Genomic DNA, 22,927 nt, shown 5'->3' with positions numbered 1-22,927 from the left:
CACTTGGAGAGGCCTTTCTTAAGATGAATAAAATCATACAGTAGCAGCACAAATATACAGTTGTCCCGTAACATCCGCATTATTAACATACACAGTTTTAAATATCCGCCAGTGGATATAACATAAACGGTTTTAAGTATCCACTGGTGGATACAGTACCAGAGCTGGATTCACTAAAGCATTTTATCTTGTTTTTAACTTTTTTAGTGTTTTTGTATTCAATAAAGTGGTTGTAAACCTACCCATAAGGTTTTTCTTTATTTATGTATGGAAATGTGGGGGCCGGGAGTGTTTTTAAGAGGGGCAGGAGATATCCGTGGATTTTTAACATATGCGGGTGTCTAACCCCCGTGGATGTTAAGGGAGCACTGTACTGGAAAGGATGTTATGCAGATGTAGTTGGATAATTGGTTATGCACACCACCTAAAAAAAAGTTTTGTTTAATAAATATTTTGAATTGTAGAAGTGAAGTTCATGATTTAAACAGACTGCTTTTATGAGCAAAGATGAAGTAATTAGCCTCAGTTATACAAAAATGTGAGTATAGTTCACCAAAGTTATTGAGTTTAAAATGTGAAAATGTTCATCACTAGTTGTTGGCCGATGATGCAGTTATAGTGGAAGTGAAGGAGAGAATGGGTTATGCTAAATAATGAGTAGGAGAATACTGTATGAGAGTAGTACACACAGAGACTGATTATAGAAAGTTTTAATTGTCTAGGAAAGAGATACCAGATTAATACAGAATTTAATTGTTTTGAAGTTGTTCATGCATACAGTATTCCTATATACGAATGATGTAAACAATTGAGTAATTTTCTAGTACAGTACAATGTATAATTTTCTGCTGAGCAGTGTTGACACAAACCCTTATAATTTCTGTTGTTGATGGTATGGCCTCGGGCTCATCTATAGTAGCCGCAGCGAGAAATGAACGCTGTGGTGGGGCAGCCGGGATGACCGGGGATTCCCCCACTGTAGCCATATCCACATGTCACCGACCATAGAGGTGGGATGTCACCGACCATCGGCCACCGCTGCAGCCCCGCTCCATGATCCTTACCCTGTGTCTCTGGCTTTCTCTTTCTCTCTCGGTTTCTATATAAACTGGTGTATTTCCAAAACTAATTATGAAATTATTATGACTTTTGTTCCACACCACCACTGAGGTAAAAATCAAGGAGAGTTTTCTGTATAAAGGTTTCCCCCCCCTTGTCTGAGGGGAGGTCAGTTCTGGCGAGTGTATAATTATAGGTCAGGCGGAGGTATCGGCAAGGCCGCACTCCCCCGCTCATATGCCACATTTAGGAGGGGGGGGGAAACCTTTATACGGAAAACTCTCCTTGATTTTTACCTCAGTGGTGGTGTGGAACAAAAGTCATAATAATTTCATAATTAGTTTCGGAAATACACCAGTTTATATAGAAACCAAGAGAGAAAGAGAAAGCCAGAGACACAGGGTAAGGATCATGGAGCGGGGCTGCAGCGGTGGCCGATGGTCGGTGACATGTGGATATGGCTACAGTGGGGGAATCCCCGGTCATCCCGGCTGCCCCACCACAGCGTTCATTTCTCGCTGCGGCTACTATAGGCATGAACCCAGCAGACTTCCAGAAACCAGCTACTTCAACAAAGAGGTCCCGGAGATCTTTTGCTAAGGTTACGTTGAATGATTGTCTCTGTTCCGAAAGTGAGGTGCATGAGTTGAGTAAGTGTGTTGTAGTGTGAAGAGCTCCATTACAGTGAGGGCATAGTGGATTGTTCTTGAGTTTGTATTTTGCGTTGTTGGTGCTTGGATGCTTTGCTGATTTGTTCTTCCCACTCTTTATAACTAGCTACTCTACCACACTGTGCATGGCGTGATGTCTCTTCCTCAGCCATGCACAGTGTGGTAGAGTAGCTAGTTATAAAGAGTGAGAAGAACAAATCAGCACACAACACAGACCCCGCCATTATATATCTAGTTCATGGATGCTGGATTTTTAATTGTTTTCTTTGCGTTGTATAACTAGCAGTTCCACCACCCATGGGTGAGCAGTGAGCACAGTGATAAACCATGACACAAACTTTTATAACCCATATGCTGCATGGATACCCTGCCATAGTTAATTTACCATAATTGAACTGAGCTTTTCATCCACACGCACCTTATTTCCCATAGCTGAGTGGCAGAATAAGAAAATTCTTTGGCATCGCATCCATTCCATAGGATTTCTTCATACCTAACACTGTTTTCTAGTGCTGTGTTATTCTCTTGTTACAGCCCAGCATTCAGACTGGAGAGCAATTTTAGGCCAGGTTAAAGTTAATGGAATACAACTGCTTTCTCTGCTCCTCAGCAATCCCACCATCCATGGTCGAGCAGTGAACACCGTGCGTAACCTCCTGACGAGCCATGACACAGACGAGCGCTATGCCGAACCTGAGGCCAAGTCCCGTGTGGCTGCTCTTTACCTGCCTCTCATCAGTGTGGTCATTGATGCTCTGCCACAGCTGCACACCTTTGCCCTGCCTAAATGTTCGTAGATCAAAGGAGCATTTTTATGTTGCGCTATGTGATGTGGTGACCATATAACCAAGTGGATGATGCCTGGTAGTTTAGTGGGTTAAGACACTTCAGCTGGAGGTGGCCCCTGATGGATTGCATCTGAGGGGTGGTTATGGGTTACTGCTAATATCCACTCATGTGTGAGCAAAGAATCACACACCTGAAATATCTGAAGTAAGTTGCCTGTTCCCAGGCTCCTAGTCTCCAGTTGGGGCAATAAAGTATTGGATGATGACATCTTACTTCACAGTTATGTTCAGATGGAAGTACTGTACCTACACAAAGAAAACATGTTTATTCAGAAAACACTGTGCAGCAGCTTTAGTCCAACTTGGATACTTTTGAGGTATGTGTCCTGAAGTGAGTCCAAGTCAGATAAAAATTGTTGTATCATCTGAATAAACAATTTTTCCATATGTAGGTATAATTCATCCAGTTTTCTTCTGCAGTAAAACCTCATTGTATGTTACATTTTTTATGTCATCTATGTCTTGAAGGTTTTTTAGTTCTGCTCATCATGAAACATTTGGATATCTTCAATTTTCTTCTTGTTTATCATTTTCTGTAGTTGAACTGGTTTTGCATGGTCTCTTTTTGTCTTTACAATAGTTTACCTTTTTTTATATTCTTTGTACTCTCATAAAATTTGATGTTTGTATTTTAGGGTTTTGTACCCCCTACTTCAAGAGCTGTTTCATTTATGTAGTTAGAGGGACCGAAATGTGTGGAGTTCCTTTTGTCAAGATTTTCCCCTGTAGGATATTCAGTCATGCTTTTGATACATACTTACTTTGACTGAAATGATAAGCTGACAGTTTGCAGGCCCTTGGCCTTTGGTTCCTTCTTTCTTGCATTAAAAAAAAAAAAAAGTCTCATTGTTACCAGGCCGTTGTTTGCCTTTAACCTCATCACCACCAGTAATCCCAGTAGGAGTGCTTTTAATCAGCATGAAGAGTGTACTGTACTTCCAGGAAGAGTAATTTTTCAGTCCATGTTAGTAGTGAGTGTAATATTGTTTTGTAGCTAATTGTCAGTTTTCTCTGTACAGACCGCAACCCAATGTCTTCCCTGAGTGATGAGAGTGACACTGGAACAAGTTACATCCAGCAGAATGTTGCACTGGCCATTGCTGGCTCGCCTATGTTTGCCAATCGGGAAAGTGACTATGATGTCTTGCAAGGGGTGAGATAATAGACTTCTCTCATGGCTTTGTTTTAGTAATGCATTTGATAGGAATGTAAAAGGGTTATTGATAGTTTTTTTTTTTTTTTTTTTTTTTTTTTTTTTAGACCAAAAAAATATGGCTCTGGCCAACCACTGTCTGCTACACAGTCATGATGGTAATGAGGGTACCATCTGAACATAGCCATTAGGTCAAAGAGAGAATTGCAGTAGCTAAAGACTGTACACTGTGTTGAGTAAATACAGTATGTCCTTGTTTTAAGACTCCAGTTTTGATGTTCTTTTTGTGACTTATTCTGCAATAAATTGGAGCAATATTGCCCATTAATTATCCAGTGTTATCCATGAGACTGGTGTTCTATCTCCGTTTACTGTAATATTCAGTACCAGATTTACAGAAAAAGTTGTGATGAACAAATCCATGTCTTATAATAACAGGGACAGCCTGTATTTTTTTATTTTTTTATTTTTTTTTTCAAATCTAGAAACAGGTGCTCCACAGGATGGTGCAAGGGTCTCCCACCTGAACTGGCCAGACTCTCCTCCCTGTGGTGCACTGCTGGTAATCAGCCATTTTGTCCATAGTGCCCTTTGTCCCATATTCTCGTTGGTTATGGAATCCCCCTAACACCTCTTCCTAAGCAATTTGTTGTACTTGCTACACCTTACTGCCCTTCTCCATGTTTCATAAATCCTTCTTATATCGCCACTTTGAATAGATAACATCTATTCGATCTATCTATTGCCAGACGCCCCAATCCTGTACGAGGTGGCCACAAACAAATCGCCTCCACGTTGCCCTGTCCCCTGCCATTTCACTGCCGTGCTCCCAACTCACACCCCCCTCTCTCATATACCTCTCCACTCCATCCCTCCATCTCATCCTCGGCCCCTCTCTCTCCCTCTCCCCCTCTCCACCTCACTCACATACACTCTCTTCGTCAGTCCCTCACCCTCCATAGATAACATGCAGAAGTATATTAACCAGCCATATCCAGAAATAAATTGCTGAAAAAGAGGTGCTAGGTAGGCTCCATAAGGGATGAGAATATATGCCATTAACATCTATAATGTGTGGCTGCTGGCTTTGTTGTTACAGCATTTCATCTTTGTGTTGGGTGTAGGTGGCAAGGCATCAGCACGTTATATAGATATAGCATTCTGGACACCAAGAGTCATCTCATGAGCTTAGGAGGTTTCCTAACACCTCTTCTTTACCTGTTTATTTTATGTATAATACCTGAATACTGTATTCTCGTATCACATCATCATTCGTATTGTTCGTGAAGGATCCAACATGCTTGCATGGGTCGGCCTTGGTCACCTAATGGCAGCTCTCCGCACTGCTTAATCCCTGGCCGCCTCTGTATTCAGTCCCTTATCCATAAGGATCCATGAGGTCACACTCTGTGACCCAGGTCTTTTCTTTCTGCCTCTCGCAACCCCACCCCCAACATTCATATTGCTCACTGTCCACACCCAGTTGTCATCCTCCATCCTCTGAACATGTCCAGACCATCTCAGTTGACCCCTCCTCATTACAGCATAAGTACTGTACACTCCGGTCCCATCCTTCCTCTCAGCTCTACAATTGTAATCCTAGCTCTGCCAGGCCTCACAGTCAAGGATGCACCACACATCCATCTAATCGTTGTCATTTCTGTACATTTGAGGCTATGAATATCCCTTTCCTTTACTGCCTAGGTCTCACTATCATACAGCATTACACTCCTAACACATGCTGCCTACAAGGATCCCGTAGAATGGATATGTTATTTAAATTTTTCTGATATTACTATAATTCGCATTGGTAACATACAGGAGAATACTGTCGTAACTGGCTATATAGTGAAATAAGCTAGTAAGGAAAAAGTGCTTTGGAGCTTCGTTTCCCCATGAGTATAAAGTTCTACTCAGTATCATGATCACTAATTCTGATCCTAGAATGAGGGATAGCATTGTGTGGGTAATTTGGAGGAGTTTGAAAGGGTAGAGTACAAAACTGCTACCTGTTGGCTGGGTGGATACTGGTGGTATTTACCCTCATACACCAAACCAGTCTTCATGGAACTTCAGTGAACTTACCTTTACAGTCACAAGTAGTGTGTCTCATGTAGATTACCAGTACAGTTTATGCAGATCAAATGGTAACTGTGAGTAAATTGCAGTAATGATTTACCAACATATCATGCTTAGAAGTACGATTGCTACCTCAGGGCCAAACTTGAATATCACGCTTAACACTGTTACCATTATGTATCATAGAAGTTAGGAGGTAGATTGAAACCATTTATTAACACCCGTGGAATCAGTCACACGAGTGTACCATAATTGCCTTTTCATTTTTAGTTATGCCCTCTTTTACCATTGATTTGAAAACACTACATTGGCATTTTCTCAATTTCATTGTGTCATTTTTTTTTTTTTTTAATACTGGTAAATGTGTAACAGCAACTGTGGTAAAGACTGTCTTTAGGGAAAAAACATCTCTGCAATTTCTGGCCATTCTGTGTGCTTCAGTCTGTGCAAGCAACAGTTTTATAAAATTATAATTAGGTGATTCCAAGAGTGTTAATGTACAGTATCTAGTATTGTAAACAAGAAGCATACAGTAGTTGCTACATCTGTTGATACATACCATCCACTATACTGGATGGAAGTTTTGCCAGCATCACACAAGCTTTATAGTGTTACTGCTGTATGTCATATTGCTTTAACATGTGTAGATGATACTGTAATGAGAGGATTTTTTTTTTTTTTTTTTTTTAATGAAACTAAAGCTACAGAAAAAGGGAGGGGGAGTATATAAGCATGTTGGACATATACAGGAAGCTGTGAACTAGTTGATCTCCCTGGTAACACTAAATCATCACCTGCTGAATACACAGTGAAGGCTATGCACAATTAATACTTATTGCACTGAACTTGCACGCAGACAGCAGAAGAGGAGATGGAGAATGTAAGTGTCCATCTCATCACTCATCTGTTTTTGTTTGTGAAGATGACAAGGTTGTGGACATTTTGAGATTATATAATACTGTATAATAAAAGAACCCTTTTTAGAAAAGTGTTGTGTAAGCATTGGAAACTTCACTTTGCCCTTTTTATATGGTTATTAATAATTATAGTAAATATTGTTATTATAGCTACAGTCTTCATGATGACAAATGCATTGAAATACTGTGTGTATGGTATGTCTGAATAACCCATGATTTTTTACAGTACTCTGTGACTAGCTTATATCCCATCTTGTATGTGATTGTATAGAGTCTCAAGATGGATTATGAGTGCAGCCAGCAAAAGATTGTTACCATACTTTGAAACATCAGAGCAGTTTTAGGAGAGTGATGTAGAGAGACATGGATCAGTCCATATTAGACTCTAGAACCTGACTTTCTCCTTGGAGGGAGAACTAAAGCCAGAATGGGGAAGATGTCTTTAGGAAGAGTGATGCTGAAGAGAGTTTAGGTGTTGTATTGGTTATATCTGTGTGTGTTCAAGTCTGTGTATGTCATCAGTAGAACCACCAGGGTACAAACATTATAAAAGTATATGAAAGGACATACTACCAATACTCACTTTTATCCAGCATGGCATGGATTCAAACCCTAGACTTAGGGTACACACATCATCAGAAAAGTACCATCAAGCCAGTGTTAAGGGCAAAATTTTTATTCTTGAATGGTTTCACCAATGAGCTTCTTGATTTATTAAGGGTGCTCATAGGCAGAAATAGTTAGGAATAAAGTTTTTGTCCCTAACTAGTGTTTGTCTCCATCACTCTCCTCATGTTACCCTACTGTTATGTATAGAAAAATACTCCAGTAGCTATAATGTACATGGAACCTGGATGATTTCAGGCACAGAGAACACATAAGATCCTGGGCACAATGCCATGGAGCCAACAACTCACTAGCATTTTACCCCACAGCCCCAGCAGCAGTCCCGCAAATGTCCCCTGAGCTCTGAGACCACGCGTAACCTACTGATGTGTCTGTTGTGGGTGCTGAGGGCAGCAGATGGCAGCACCCTGAGGCACACCTTGGCAGACCTCTCTCATACCCGCCTGCACCAGCTGCTGGATGTACTCTATATTGCTGTGTCATGTTTTGAGTACAAGGTGAGCTGAAGCAATTATTAACCCATTGAACCCAGGAGCATTTTTTTTTTTTTTCCCCATCATATGTACTTTTTATAAATGAATCTTGATTTAAGTACAGGGAAAATGTTAAACCTATTGTGGTTTGGACAGCTTTAATTATCCTGACCATGGTCAGGATTAGAAGTTTTTTTGGTTGTATGAATTTTTTAGAAAATTTATGTTCCCTACCATTGTAGTTGTGGGCCCAGACATCTCTGGACATGAATCCATTGGGCTGCAAGCCACAGGGCTCCTCCTCCTGCAGTTTACAATCCTCCTTTTGGGCGATGGCGAGGGAGTTGAGGGATGTTTGCTTAACTAGGAAGTGGAGTCGCTCAGGTATATCAGTGCCACCGCATGAAAGCGTCCCTCTCCAGCACAAAGAGCCAGTTCATTGCAGTTTCCACATGCGCTTCTCACCCTACACCACATAAATCTTCCACACCTATACCCATGTTTGAAGCATTGAGTTGGGATGAGTTGCTTATCCAGTGACAGAACATATTGCCCTCACCCCTACAGAGCATTTGCTCTTCACAACCCATAAGCTACAGTACAGTATTTATGTATAAGTAAGAATATTAAAGATGATTGATTGATTGATATACTGTAAATGAATAGATGTGACAAAGTGTAGTGATGTTAAAAGGTAAGCAGTGATAGCAGCGAGGTGGCCTGTCCACCAGCCACCAGGACAAAGAAGCCATATTGATGGTGTATTAATTTTACTTGTCATGTGTGACGAATTGTGATCAAATGTCAAGGTAAACTGCAGCAACAGCGAGGTTGTGGCCATGTTGATGATGATGATGATGTATTTATTGTTGTAAGTGACTAAATGTAGTGATGTGTCAGGGTAAACGGCGATGGCAGCGAGGGGGCCCACGCACCAGCCGACAGGATAAGGAAGCCATGAAGACCCGCCTGGAGGAGGCCATCATGGGGCAGAACTCAGCACGCTCGGAGATGATGCTTCGCCGCCGAGGTAACAGCGCTGCCACAGCCCCTCACACTGTTGTTGGCTTGTCTCAGTTCTACGTTCAAGGTGGGTGGCTTCTATAGTTCGTCCACCTTGACGTGGCAGAGGTTTTCGTCCTTTTGCAGCTCATTTCCTGTACCTCAGTGGCGAATAAGACAGTACTGCAGTTCTGCGTCCTTTCCGTAACATGTTTTCATGACAAGCATCGTATATCTTGTTAATCTTTCATTGCAGCTCAGCATTCATCATGGAGAGATGGCAATTTTAGGCCAAGCTAAAGTGGACAGAGTATAGTTCCCCACACACCCCTTACCACCAGGCCAGTTATCCTTGTATGTCAGCTTCTTTATGTAACTTTCTCTCACAATACCTCTTTATATCCCTTGCTGTGCTTCTTCACGTTATATTTCCCTTGCAAAACCTGTCTGTCATCGTGGCAGCGCATTTCATCTGTTACCTTTTTCTTACAACGTGTCTGTTTTCCCTTACAGTGCTTTTTCATGTTACCTTTCTCTTGCAACACCTCAATGCTATTCCTTGCAATGCATCTCCATGTTGCCTTTCTCTTGCAACACCTCTGTTATCCCTTCCAGTGTTTCTTTGTGTTACCTTGCTCTTGCAGCATCTTTCTGTTATCCCTTGTAGTGTTTCTTCATGTTACCTTGCTCTTGTAAAGCCTCTCTGTTATCCTTTACAGGTTTCTTCAGCTTACCTTTCTCTTGCAACACCCTTCTGTTATCCCTTGCAGTGTTTCTTCATGTTACTTTATCTTGCAAAGCTTCTCTGTTATCCCTTGCAATCTTTCTTCATGTTACCTTTCTCTTGTGACAGGTCTTCTTTGTCATTGTCCCTTGCAGTGTTTCTTCTTGTTACCTTTCTCATGCAAATCTCTCTCTCTTCCCAGACAATTCCTCTTCATCTGCTACCTTTCTCATGCAACACCTATTCCATGCAGTACCAGTACTTCTTGTCAGTCAACACATTCCTCAGGAATGTATGAACCTTTATGGAATTTACCCCCAAAACACAGAATCTCATCATGCACCATCCTTTCATTATAATATGAATGGGGAGTACTACTCATTATTTCGCATGCATGCAGGTGAGAGGAAGGGGTTGAATATTATCAGTAGTTTTGTTTTTTTATTTTTTTATTACCATAAAATAGCTCTAGAAACAGCTTCTTTGGTATCCTGTGTGATACAGAACATTACTGGGAGCATGTTGGTAATTGTATATTTAAGAGTTAGATGTGTCCAGATGATGGCACCTCATAGTGCACTGCATGGATTATGTATGTATGTATTGGGGCAACCAAAGGAAAACTGAATTTTGTTCTTACCTCCCAACCATTCCCCGTTTCTCCTCAGTATCACTTTTCCCCAAAGTACCGTACTGCCAGAAATTACCTGAAAATACAGACAGGCATTAGCAGGTAAGTTACATATTTGACTTTGATTGAGAAAATGCATTGAAACAGATACTGAACTGTACTTAATGGAAGTAAACCAAAGCTTCCTGTAACAGCAATTGCAAAGTCCACTGCAGCTTTAGTTTCATTGTTAATATTGTTTGGGCAGAGTATAGTGTAGTTTTTATCCATCCATCCATCATCCTCTCATTTATTGCCCTATTAGAAGTGTAGGGTCCCTGAGCTAGGCCATTCAGTCCAGACATTGAGGTCATAGTGACCAGTAACTTTTCTCTAAGAAGCATTATATGAGCAGTAAACCCTAACAGACTCACGGATTTAAACCCTTATGGACTGCATCAGGTTAGAGTGTTTTAATATTTGTAAGCGTGGATAATAAGGAAACAAGAGGAGAAATGGAGGATGGAAAGAAACTTAACATTGTGTACGAATGGTGATAGTGTTTTTTTTATTAACCACTGTGTGTATATCAAGAAAGGGAGACAGCAGCTGGCACAACCCACACATTCATATCCTGTGGTCTTGGGTCCAAGGAGAATACTGTAACTGTTTTTGAGATACAATACCTTAAGCTAAGAGATTTCACTTAAAAAAGAAAAATCAAGTTACGAAGAGTCTGTCATACATGAAAGTGAGACAACAAGGTGACAGTGAAAAAGGTTACTGGTGGGGGTATTGGATTTCCAGGAGCATAAATTCTTTCATGTGAGGACAAGAACCAGCTAGGCCATTTATAAATATGGGCAAAATTTAAAGAATACTGAATGACACAAGAACAATTACCATCAGTTTTCATGGAACTAGTGTTGAGGTTAAAAAAATTGAAAAAAATCAATTTGGTGCTTTTGGGGGGGCAAAGCACTCACTTAATGTTAGAGACTATGGGTTGGCAAAGATGGGACATGGTTTAGACTTAGGATTAAGATTGATAAATACAACAAGTGCTTGTGTAACACACGATTACCGAGCACAAATCTCACATAACATGGGAGATGCCATTTTCTGTCCCAAAGATGTCACAACGCGGAAAAAAATAGATATAACGCGGTCAGAGGAAGCTGCTCATTTTTTACAGCACCTGACTACGCAGTGATGATGGACATAACGTGGCGGGAGGCCCCAATTTATGTTTCAGAGTCATACTACTCGGCCAATGATAAGCAGAATGCGGCATGAGGCATAAAATTACAGTTGGAATTCACACAACACAGCAGGTGATAGAGAGAGTGAGGATTGTATCTGTCTAAGATGTATTGCTATCACATGTCTGCGCGGGGTGTCATCACAGTCCACTGAGCATTTCTGCCCCAGTTGAGCCTACCCTCTCCCCGCACTCTGGCTGCACATGTGCTCTGTGTGATCTTTGCTCTTTTTTTTGGACACCTGACCCAGCCCGACCAGAGGAAGAGGCTGTCTGATGTTTCTGTTGCCTTTGGTGTTAACATGTTGACAAATAAAAAAAAGATTAAAAAGGATGTTAATAGACCTGTAATGAGGATTTGCAGTATTGTACAGCACCTCTTTTGTTTTTAGGATCATTCTGCAGGGAGTTTTCCTGTTGTGCACACCAGCTGTCTGTGTTATCCTAAGTAGCCCTACCTTCATTATATCTTTGTTTTGCTTGCATTGTTACTACAGTTAATCCTTGCTTAAAGTTGGTTTACTAGAGTTGTTCCGTTATTAAGTTGCTGGTGAAGTAACACGTTTTCTTAACGCTAAGGTGCTTGTGATTCATTATAAAGTTGTTTTGAAGTGAGTACATATACAGTAATTAGTTTTCGTTCATGAACCAGAAGTGCTGTATATCTTCCATAGGGTTGATTAATTTAAAGTAGCAGTTTGCCCTGTCACATTCTTGATTTTAAGTACGGACTGACTGCAGTACAGTATTAAGTTTTTAGTAATGTATTTTCTTTTCTTTTCTGCTGTATGTGTAAAGCATCATTTTATTACCAGGTATTTAAAACTATTCTTCCCATGCTTCTTTTATTATAGCTTCCTTCTTTTGCTTCATGTCATCTAGCAGGTTCTTTTTGTCTTCTGATATTACAGCCTTTTATATTGTTTCCTGCCATTTTTGTCTTTTAAGTCTTTTCCTCCATGATTGTGTAATTTTAGCCTTCAGAGTAATAGCCTCGCAGGATTTAGTGCCTGGAAAGCTAAATATGCACTGAAACCTTTGAGCTAATAAATGGAGGGTGAGTCTAAAATCTGCTCCTTTATTGCTTGTTATTGCTTACAAGCTTCTTCTTCCTTTCCTTCCAAAGAGATAAATTGGGATTGGGTCAAATGATCTCCTCCTCCTCCTCCTCCTCCTCCTTCTTCTTCTTCTTCTTCTTCTTTGTACTTTATATTACTCTGTATTCCTTCTTCTCTTTCTCCTCACCAAGTTTGGCTAGGTTATTACTGTCTTATTTTCTTCCTCATCTCTTTTTCATTTTTCTTATCATTCTTTTTCTTTTCTCAGTTTTTTATTTTGTAGCAAATTTTATTTCTTTTTTTATCTAAACATAGACCGCAACCCACCCTCTCCATCTGGCGGAGAGAAGCTGCGATGGCGCAAGGAATCGTTCCCTTGGCGCAACCAGCAGCACCACAGCCACGACTCAGACCGCACCTCCCTCCACTCCCAGCACCCTCACTCACATGACCTACATCAAGAGCCCGGCACAGTGGAGGGGCACCTGGCAGCTGAGGCCAATATGGTCATTCTTGACACATTGGAGAATATTGTACAGGTCAGTCAGTCACACATGCATGCTCAGTAGTTGAGAGAAACTAGATATTACTGATACTGAAGGATTTGGTTGAGAGGAAGACAAGGAGACTAGATGGTATGATTGGATTGATCCTAATACAATGTGCAGAATAGTTAGTGCAGCCAGTCCACAATATTGTTATGGACTGCTCATTGACCAAAGGCGAACTGGCAGTAGACTGGAAAAGAGTGAATATACCTCTGATTTACAAAGAAGATAGAGGAGACCTGGTGTTGGTATGAGATGCCATCAGAAAAAGTTTTTTTTTTTTTTTTTTTTTTTCCCCCCCACAATCATTGGCCAGTGCCCAGTTCATAATTTTATCAGTGAGGTATGTTTTCTTAGACTTTTTCCCCACATGTTATTAGTGTTTTTCTCCATTTTTTTTTTCAGGTGTTAACAACAGCTGAGCACCTTCAAGGGCTGTTGTCTGTGGTGCTGAGGGTGCTGCTTCATTCTCTGGCCTCAAATCAATCCACCACCACACTCACCAACATGTTCAACTCACAGCGGGCACTGGTAGCAAAGGTATGCAGCTGTGTGTGGTTATTTATTTATTTATTAATTAGGTAGTTTTTCAGGAAACTAGCTGCACTACAGAATTATGATGATGATGATGACGATGACGATGGTTCCTCATTTTTGTATGTAATCTCTCCCATTTTTTTTTTCATCCTACCTCCCCCATCATTTAGGAGGAAAAAAAGAACAAGATGATGATGATAGTAATTCCCTCACTTCTGTACTTTCTCTTTCCTTGTGTTCTGGATCCTACTTTGCCTCATCCATAACTGAGAAAAAAAGGCCAAGGTGATGATGATGATGATTTTTAGCGATGAAGTGTTGACCTAAAAACGATATACTATTTTCAGTTCCCCAGCCTGCTATTTGACGAGGAGACTGAGCAGTGTGCGGACCTGTGTTTGCAGCTGCTCAAACACTGCTCTTCACGTATCCGCACTGTCCGCTCCCACGCTGCTGCATCCCTCTACCTCCTCATGCGTCACAACTTTGAAATTGGCAATGTGAGTGTGGTGTGCATCTAAATACTGTCTACCAGTATTGAATTTTCTGTATTTTTTATCCCTTCATTTCAATTGTATATATATTTTTTGTAATTCTTGCTATTTCCAGATAAGTGGAGTGGTTCATGGAACAGTCTACAGCAAAATCCCTGCCATCTTGCTTGTTTTCTTTCTGTGCTCTTTGACAGTTAGCCTTACAAATTTACAGCAACCGCAACCATTGACAAAGTTTACCTAATATTTTACCTCTTCTGCTTGTCACTGGCTAAAGGTGTTTCTCTGTAGGTGATTCTCATTGACATGATGCATCATGCAACAAACTGATAGACACACTCTAAATAGTAGGTGAACTTTTAACGTGGACTGTACGTACATTTGACTTAGCATTTATATAATTATTCACTTGGTCTCCCCTACCTTGAACATTGGATAAAGTACCAAGATCTCATATTAATCAGTCAGATCATATTTATAATACAGCGAGAGCGTAAGGTTATCAGGTGTAACATTACTGACAAAATTATGATCAGTATATTACCATCATATTAGGTATACCTTTAACCCTTTCAGAATGATGGCATCTTTTATATTATCTTTTCGTAACCTCCAGTAATTTTTATTGAGTTTCAGAATAATTTCTCAAATTAGAAGCATTCCCCATCCACACTCTTACTAGAAGGGGTCTTTCCCTGACTGAATGGAGTACTCTGATATTTTGTTTCATTTTGTTTCATTTATAAAGGCTCCAACATGCATGCATGTGTCAGCCTTGGTCACCTAATGGTGGTTGTCCATGCTGCTCAATCTCTGGCAGCCTTCCTATTCAGTTGCTTTTCCCTGAGGTCACACTCTGTGACCTTGTCCCAGGTCTTTTTTGGTCTGCCTGTCACAACCCCACCCCCACTGTTCACACTTCTCCTTTCTGCATCCAGTTATCATCCTCCATCCTCTCCATTTGCCCAAACCATTTCAATCTACCTCTCCTTATCACAACACCAGTACACTCTAGTCCCATCCTTTCTTTCAACTCTTCGTTCACACCTCTCACCCTCCACACCCAGCTGTCATCTACCCCTCCTCATCACAGCACCGATACTCTCCAATCTTAACCTTCTGTCATAAACCTAATGTGCCTGGGCCTCACATTCAAGGACTTAGCACACACCCACCTAATCATTGTCATTTCTGTATGTTTGGGCCTATGAATATCCTCTTCCTTTGCCACCCAGGTCTCACTACCATATAGCATTACACTGTGATGGTAGCATGAATAAGACATTGTAGTGAAAGGGTTAACCAGTACTCATTTGTCTTCATTTTGTGTTAATTATCTCTTCATACTTTAGAACTTTTCAGTAAGGCATTCTTGTACCACCCAAACAGAATTTTGCCCGTGTGAAGATGCAGGTCACCATGTCACTAAGTTCACTAGTGGGAACATGGCAAACCTTCAATGAAGCGTTCCTGCGCCGTTCCCTCAAGACCATCCTCACCTATGCTGAGGAGGATGCTGACCTCCAGGATACTTCATTTCCTGAGCAGGTCAGTTACCAAACAGATAACAGTATTTAACCTTGCAGATGTTGCTAAAATTTTGTTGTGTGTACTATAATAATTCTGGTCTGTGGGAACCTAAACTCCGAACCTGACACATCCCAGCTTTTGGTAAAGCAAGAACCTGTTATTGTATTTTAACTTTTTACATTTACAGTTACGGTATTAATTTTATATCAAGTGTTAAGTGTACCCTGTGTAGTTGTGCTGTCATCTTTTATTATCAAATCATTTTACTGAGCATTTATTTTATTAGTACAGAAGTCATATTGTTACAGGTAAAAGACCTGGTGTTCAATTTACACATGATCCTGTCTGACACAGTAAAGATGAAGGAATACCAGGAGGATCCAGAGATGCTTCTTGACCTGATGTACAGAATAGGTGAGTGTAACTGAGTGCCATATTCTAGGTGGCATAGAAGACTTGTTAACGCTGTCATCGGCAATTCATTGTTAAGACAAATATGTTGATTTTGGAATTACAACACCAACCAGTATATGTAAAGTATAATGCAGTGCAGCTCTCAATATGTTAATTATGAGTTTCTGAAAATTCAAATTAAACAAAAATAATTATGAAAGAATCAGTTCACCGATAATAAATAATTAGCCTTGAAAAGACCATTAGGTGTGTTGCTGTTTGATATTCTTTGTACTCCTCTACTCTTTCTTAGAAATTTATTACTGTATTGATATTCTCTTCCATATTTATGCAAACAGTGTCAGTAATAAAAAAAAGATGTAGATAGTATACCCAAGAATTCTAAGCTGCAATATGCAGGATAGGTAATTAGGGAAGAGGTGGTAGAAAGCCCTCTAAACTGATAAAAATAAGACCTGTAGTACTGTATAGCATTGCCTGCTGTGCATGTGTTTCCATAATATGAGAAAGGTACCCCCTAAGCCCAACCCACTGCCTTCCAGCACGAGGGTACCAAAATTCTCCAGACTTACGTCTGACATGGTTGGCCAGCATGGCCCAGAAGCACAGTGAGCGTGGCCAGCATGCTGAGGCGGCCATGTGTCTTATCCACAGTGCTGCTTTAGTATCAGAATACCTCTACATGCTGGAAGACTGTCCACATCTACCCACTGGAGCAGTTACTTTCACAAAACTCTCACCTAATGTCCTCGAGGAGAGTGCAGGTTTGATGTGTCATATTGGTACAGTTATTCTTCATTTAAGTTATTTCATGTAGGCTAAAGTCATGTCATCATTAAGTCACCAGTAAAGTATGGCAACATCTTTTCTTCATGTAAAGTTACCTGTGATTCATTAAAAGTTGTTTTGAGGTTGGATATTATTGTTATCTATTTTTATTGCCTCATCCATGAACCAAAACTGTTTCACTAGAAATTGCACCACGTAGCATTTTGCATACATCATCTTAGACATTAAGGGAGAACTGACAGTGTAATTATTTTTATATCATCTTAGCCTAAGACAGAATTAGATAGAGAAGGTCATTATTGATAATCATGGCTACTGATGGTTTATGGAAAAAAAAAAAAAAAATGTTTTCCCTGGTGGCAGTGTCAGATGATGTTCTGAGCCCTGATGAGGAAGGCATTTGTACAGGGAAGTACTTCACTGAGAATGGATTGGTGGGACTCCTAGAGCAGGCCAGTTCTTCACTTCTTCAAGTAAGTAATCTATGGTACAACAATGGATACTTGCACCATCAGAACTTTATGTAGAGATGCATGCCAGTAAATTTGAATTTGTGTGATGTGTGTGAATAAGAATGTCAGTGTTTTTATTTTCCCAGTGGGATCAAATAAGTTTATTTATCTCTTTCCTTATTCATTGGAGACACTTGGTAGGAAGGAGGCTTAAACCCTTCTTGTGACCACCACAAGGCATTACAAGGAGATTGAGGAGACAGAAGCAACAAGTTTGAATGATTTTATCCTTGTTTCATTTATAGTTGTGAACAGACTGGGTTGAAGAGATCTTACTCAAATGTTTTGTGGTTGGCCTGAGAATCAAACCTAGGCCAGGATGGTGCTGCCTTTAGCTCCCTGAATTTGGATGATATCTTTTGTAATAAAGTGTTGCTGCTAAAGATGTTGCTGTTCAGTGTACAAAAGGTCCATAATATTCAGAGGAGCTTTTAAACATTTATTTAACCCGCCCCGTCCCGGCCACTTTTCGACCACTGGTACCCCCCAATCCCGGGCAATTTTCGACCTTTTTTTTTTTTGCTAAAACTTTCGCTTTTGGTGAGAAACATCGAAAATTCATAGAGAAATCGCTCATCTGAGGTTTAAAATACTCATTACAGGTAGGAGAGCCTCCTTACCTTACTGGGTTTTCTATCAGGCTGGCACCAAAGAAAACGAGTTCTATGGGAGGATAACTATTTCACACCACTCATAAACGGTATTTATTTATTTACTGTTACGAATTTATATGTAGTACAAGAGTATATTGGTTTTCAAGCAGTAATATAGGCATTATAAGCATTGGTTCACTCACTAATACCTGACCTTTTTTTGCCACATTACCTGATCATCATTTCTAACTGTTTCTTCCTCTAATGCTATGTAAAGTTTGTCCCCCACATTGTCATTGATTGGGGAATCACTCTGGCCCTGAATTTCGTACCGTGGCATGACATGGCTATACTGGCCAGGTCACTGATAACAGGTGAATTGCTGAGAAAAGGGCATGAGGGGGGGGGGAGGAGGTCATGCTGGGTAAGGCATTGTCTCTGCCTGGCATCTTGTTGAGGAAGGTGTCCCGTGTATACGTACCAAAAATGACTCGCGAAAATTGAAAATTGTGGAAATTATGAACCTTGCAATTGCAGGACGTTGAAGTACGTCCTCGGGATTAGCTGTGACAAAACGTGAGGACGTGGAAGTACGTCCTCGGGACGGCGCGGGTTAATTCTTCCAGTGTACAAAGTCTGTCCTAAGCTGATTAAAATCTTCAGGAGGAGACAGTTAATGAAAGTAATGTTCTGAGACTCTTTGGGTATACACAGCACTACCCAAGAGTTGGTGGGTCCAGCAAGGTAAAAGGGGGATTTGTAGGGCTTGCAGGAAATCCAAAACCTGCCATTTTCATCAAGACCTTTATGGACGATTTTTTAAAATTTTCTGCATGTATGAGTCACCATTTACCCATTCCCTCGCTCAGTGACTGAACTGAGATGTTTCCTTCAACCTCATAGTGATTGGTAATATATGTACAGTAAACCTTCATAAGAAGTCACCCTTTTTAGCATTCTTTTGGGCTATTGTCCTTGTAATAAACTCAGGAAAATTACATACCAGTATGCAGATTCCAATTTGGACTGTAAGAGCTTATTAACATTTTTCTCCAGACTACTGTTGCCACTGATTGTGCTGTGTACAGCATATTTATACCTGGTGTATATATATATATATATATATATATATATATATATATATATATATATATATATATAAGAAAAGTTGCTGTATTTTAAAACTTGCCCCTGACTTACGAGGACTCACTGATTAATGAGTCTGCTTCCTGTGGTTGATTACACAGCCTCTGTAGGGAGAGAAATATGCCTTTTACTCTGTTAAATCCTTCAGTGCAGTGACATATGGTACTTTTTCTTTAGTTTATTCTTGCTGTCTTCTGATATTTTATTCAAACTTGAGAGGCTCTCTAATAATGAAGAGGTTAGTAATGGCTGGCTATACATAACCCTCCTCAGATTTCTTACGTGATTTTAAAATTATCTGATGGTAGCAAGAAAAAAGAAATTAAAATACTTCAAGCAAAGAGGGTAATTTTTTTGGTGTGTTTGTGCATTCACTGTTAATATTTTTTCTCTGTCAGGCTGGGTTGTATGAGTGCCTAAATGAGGTGTACAAAATCCTGACACCCATTGCTGAGAAGAACCGAGATTGGAAGAAACTTGTCAATATTCACTCCAAGCTTCAGGATGCCTTTGCAAAGATCGATGCACTGGAGGGGCGGCGAATCTTCAGCACCTACTTCAGAGTTGGCTTCTATGGGGCAAAGTTTGGGGACTTGGATGGGGAAGAGTTTGTTTACAAGGAGCCCATGCTTACCAAACTCCCAGAAATATCACACAGGTTGGAGGTAAGGAATTAGTGAGTCATGTGCAGTGTATGTAATTATCTTTACTGTAAAATATGATGCTCGGATGGGATGCCTTCATGTGATAGTAATATGACCAGGCAGTAGAGCTTTCCGTTAAAAATGTCCCTCACTTCCCGCCCTTCCCCACAATAGGAGGAGCTTGGATTGCTGGACAGCTTTAGCCTGTCATCCACCAGCTTCTTGTTCAGATGAGCCTGGGATTGCAAGTGGTACTACTGCTTTTGTAATACATAAGCATTAAATGTATAAAAGTGCTTGAGAGTAGAGTGGCTTGAAGAAGAAAGGTGGCTGGCACCATGAGACCTTGGTAAGAAACAAAGAACTGAGTATAGAGGCTGTAAGAAGATTGCATGAAGGTGTGTTAGTGCTTACATTAACATTTGGGTGTGAGACTGATATGGCATAAGCTTGCAGTTGAGGGTAAGAGCAGTGGAAATGACACTGATCGGGAATGTGTGTAGTGAGCATAGTGATAGGGTAAGACTTTAGTGATTCTCAGAAAGGCTTGGAATATGGAAGTCTATTGATAGTAGGGTAAAAAGGAATGTGGTAAAATGATATAGTCAGATTGAGGGAATAAACATACAGTATACTATATATGAGTGAGTTTGAAGATGGGAGGAGGCCAAGACAATGGATATGATAAATAAGTTTAAGAAAGTGAGGTATGGATGTTGATGAAGTTAGGGAAGTGTCAAGGGACAGAAATCATCATCATCATTGCCAGACGCCATGTATCCCACACGGGGTGGCCAAGGACTTAGAGTTAATTGTTTTACAGGGAGGGGCACTAATCCTCCACCAACCCCACTTGACACGTAGGGATGCCAACAGCATCTGGTGTTCCCAGGCGGTCACCCATCCAAGTACTAACCAGACCCAACGAAATGACTGGATGAAATACATATGGAAAAGCACATATTATGTATGGAGAAGTACATAGCAAGAGTTTGGCAACCCATTTAACTTTCTGGTTGTAGTTAATGAAATAATTGTCTGACATGTATATATGGAGTGCATAGATCAAAAAGAGACAACAAAATGTGTGTAGCTGGTTATACTTATTAGGTGGAACTAGGATTCCGTAGGGTTAAGTGGTGTGTGAATGGTTATGTGGACCATTTCATGGGTCATGCTGTTGATAGAGTTCCTTGATTTGTGCTGTGTTTTTCATTGTTTCTGGTTCCTGTGTCACCCCATCTTTTGGTGGGAATAATGTTTGGCATGAAGATTATGATGATGATCTTTAATTATTTTGCTCCTGTTTCAGAACTTCTATTCAGACCGGTTTGGTGCAGAGAATGTAGTAATGATCAAAGACAGCAACACAGTGGACAGTAGCAAGCTCAGCCCAGACAAGGCATGCATTCAGATCACCTACGTTGAACCCTATTTTGATGAATACGAATTCAGGGACCGTGTCACATCCTTTGAGAAAAATTACAACATCAGTAAGTTGTAACCAGGTTTCTGTCAGTCCAGTGTTTATGTTTTTCCTGTTGCTGTTATGTTGGCCCCCTGCCCATTTGTATGCAAATCCAGTGGACTGCATGAATGTGATCACTTTAACTGGATACTACCAGAGATCTTGTGTTGAGGTTATGTTGAAGGTCTGCTTGTGTTGTGAGACTGTGGTACATCCTGTGTTGAGGTTATGTTGAAGGTCTGTCTGTGTTGTGAGAATGTTGTATATCTTGTGTTGAGGTTATGTTGAAGGTCCATCTGTGTTGTGAGAATGTGCATGAGGTTACTAAGTGTGTTGTGGTGTGAGAGGCTACATTACAAAGTGAGCTTAGTGAATTGTTTGTGAGTTGTATTGTAAGTTGGTATTAAAGTAAAGAAGGGTGATAGGCACATCGTACAAGGCTAGGTGCGCTTTAAGTACAGTATCTCTGGGAAAGGCAGTTTCTGTGGGATAAATGTCTGATGGAGGGTTCATGGAGAATGCCAGTTGTGTACAGGTTACGGCTGTGTGTATGTGAAGGACCTGCAGTAACTTGATCTTATGATTTTTGTGCCCTGAATCTAGAGTTTGAACTCAAGCCCTGGGGGATGTTTTAAGTGGATGGTGGCAGTCTGTCCATTCATATGCTTGCATATGTTCACACCTATGTGTGTTTTACCAGTGACACATATAGTTTCCAGCACACACTGATATAGCCATTACACCCCTCCAACTTCAAAATGCACTGCCTTCCTACAAACACCTCTTCTCATATGTACTTCCCCAGCATGGGGAAGGGTTAATTCTGGTTTTCACACTCTCTTCATGGAGAAGATGCTAAAGCATTGAATTGGGTTACTGTTAATGTGGTTTTTCATCAGAAGGACTGTTTGTTTCATGGTGAAGGTGAGCTGTAAGTAGGGTAGAAAGGAATATTACGGGATTAGCTGTTGCTGTTATCATGTAATTAAAGCGTTGCACCCAAGACTAATTTTGCTGAATTTAATTTTGTTGTGTTGCAGAACGGTTCATCTTCTCCACACCATTCACCCCTGATGGCCGTGCTCATGGGGAACTTCAGGAGCAGTACAAGCGCAAGACTGTTCTCACAACACATCACATGTTCCCCTACGTTAAGACAAGGATACAAGTGATTGACCGTCAGTCTGTGAGTATATTCACATTCACAGTTACAGTGGTTCCTTCATATTTGTATGAAACACCCCTAGAAGTGGCAAAAGTCTGCGAACACTGCAGTTGGTTCCCTCTGCCGTCATAAATGACACCTTTGCCCATCGTGTGGGATGGGGTTATGTGCTTGGTGCTGGTGGTTTGTTTGTCTATCTGTATGTTGGAAAAAGTATGGTAAATTGTTAAATACACTTCCATCAGATTTTGAATAATGATTAAGGACCATTGGAGGAGCAAGGAATTAATTTTTTTTCAAAAACGGTTGTACAGTACATCATAAGTTGAGGACAAGATCAGATTTTTATTTTATTTTTTTATTTTTTTATTTTTTTTTTTTCCCAAACTTGGTGGAACGTTTGACGGATAGGAAAGGATGATGTGATACAGTTTTGAAAGTATGGAGTCATAATTAGAGATCGTAGGAGAAGGCCAAAGGTTCAGCCCATTAACCCAAATAGTTGAGTAGACTAAACAGTAGATGGGTTTAAGGCAGAAGTGGTTCTATTTTGAGAACAGATTAAAGGTCACAGTGAAAGACATAAACACATCTTACAGTGTAAG

The 22,927-nt window shown here is 40.5% G+C and overlaps 1 protein-coding gene across 1 annotated transcript in view; it reads left to right on the top strand.

Moving 5' to 3' along the window:
- Positions 1-22,927, top strand: part of Zir (dedicator of cytokinesis) — a 79,687-nt gene that overhangs the window by 44,193 nt on the left and 12,567 nt on the right. Inside the window, exons 25-40 of the mRNA XM_080277998.1 lie at positions 2,341-2,519; positions 3,598-3,731; positions 6,667-6,690; positions 7,663-7,851; positions 8,728-8,921; positions 11,226-11,230; positions 12,798-13,021; positions 13,436-13,570; positions 13,915-14,067; positions 15,451-15,609; positions 15,900-16,005; positions 16,548-16,769; positions 17,158-17,267; positions 19,444-19,710; positions 21,002-21,182; positions 22,198-22,343. Coding sequence (XP_080134124.1) covers positions 2,341-2,519; positions 3,598-3,731; positions 6,667-6,690; positions 7,663-7,851; positions 8,728-8,921; positions 11,226-11,230; positions 12,798-13,021; positions 13,436-13,570; positions 13,915-14,067; positions 15,451-15,609; positions 15,900-16,005; positions 16,548-16,769; positions 17,158-17,267; positions 19,444-19,710; positions 21,002-21,182; positions 22,198-22,343 — 2,428 coding nt within the window. The remainder of the gene's footprint in view (positions 1-2,340; positions 2,520-3,597; positions 3,732-6,666; positions 6,691-7,662; positions 7,852-8,727; positions 8,922-11,225; positions 11,231-12,797; positions 13,022-13,435; positions 13,571-13,914; positions 14,068-15,450; positions 15,610-15,899; positions 16,006-16,547; positions 16,770-17,157; positions 17,268-19,443; positions 19,711-21,001; positions 21,183-22,197; positions 22,344-22,927) is intronic.

Source organism: Coenobita brevimanus, chromosome 71, assembly GCF_032717465.1.
Source record: "Coenobita brevimanus isolate Jiangsu-jjx chromosome 71, ASM3271746v2, whole genome shotgun sequence".
Lineage (NCBI taxonomy): Eukaryota > Metazoa > Arthropoda > Malacostraca > Decapoda > Coenobitidae > Coenobita > Coenobita brevimanus.
Note: the sequence above shows the minus strand (reverse complement) of the source record. Positions and strands in the feature narration are given on the sequence as shown.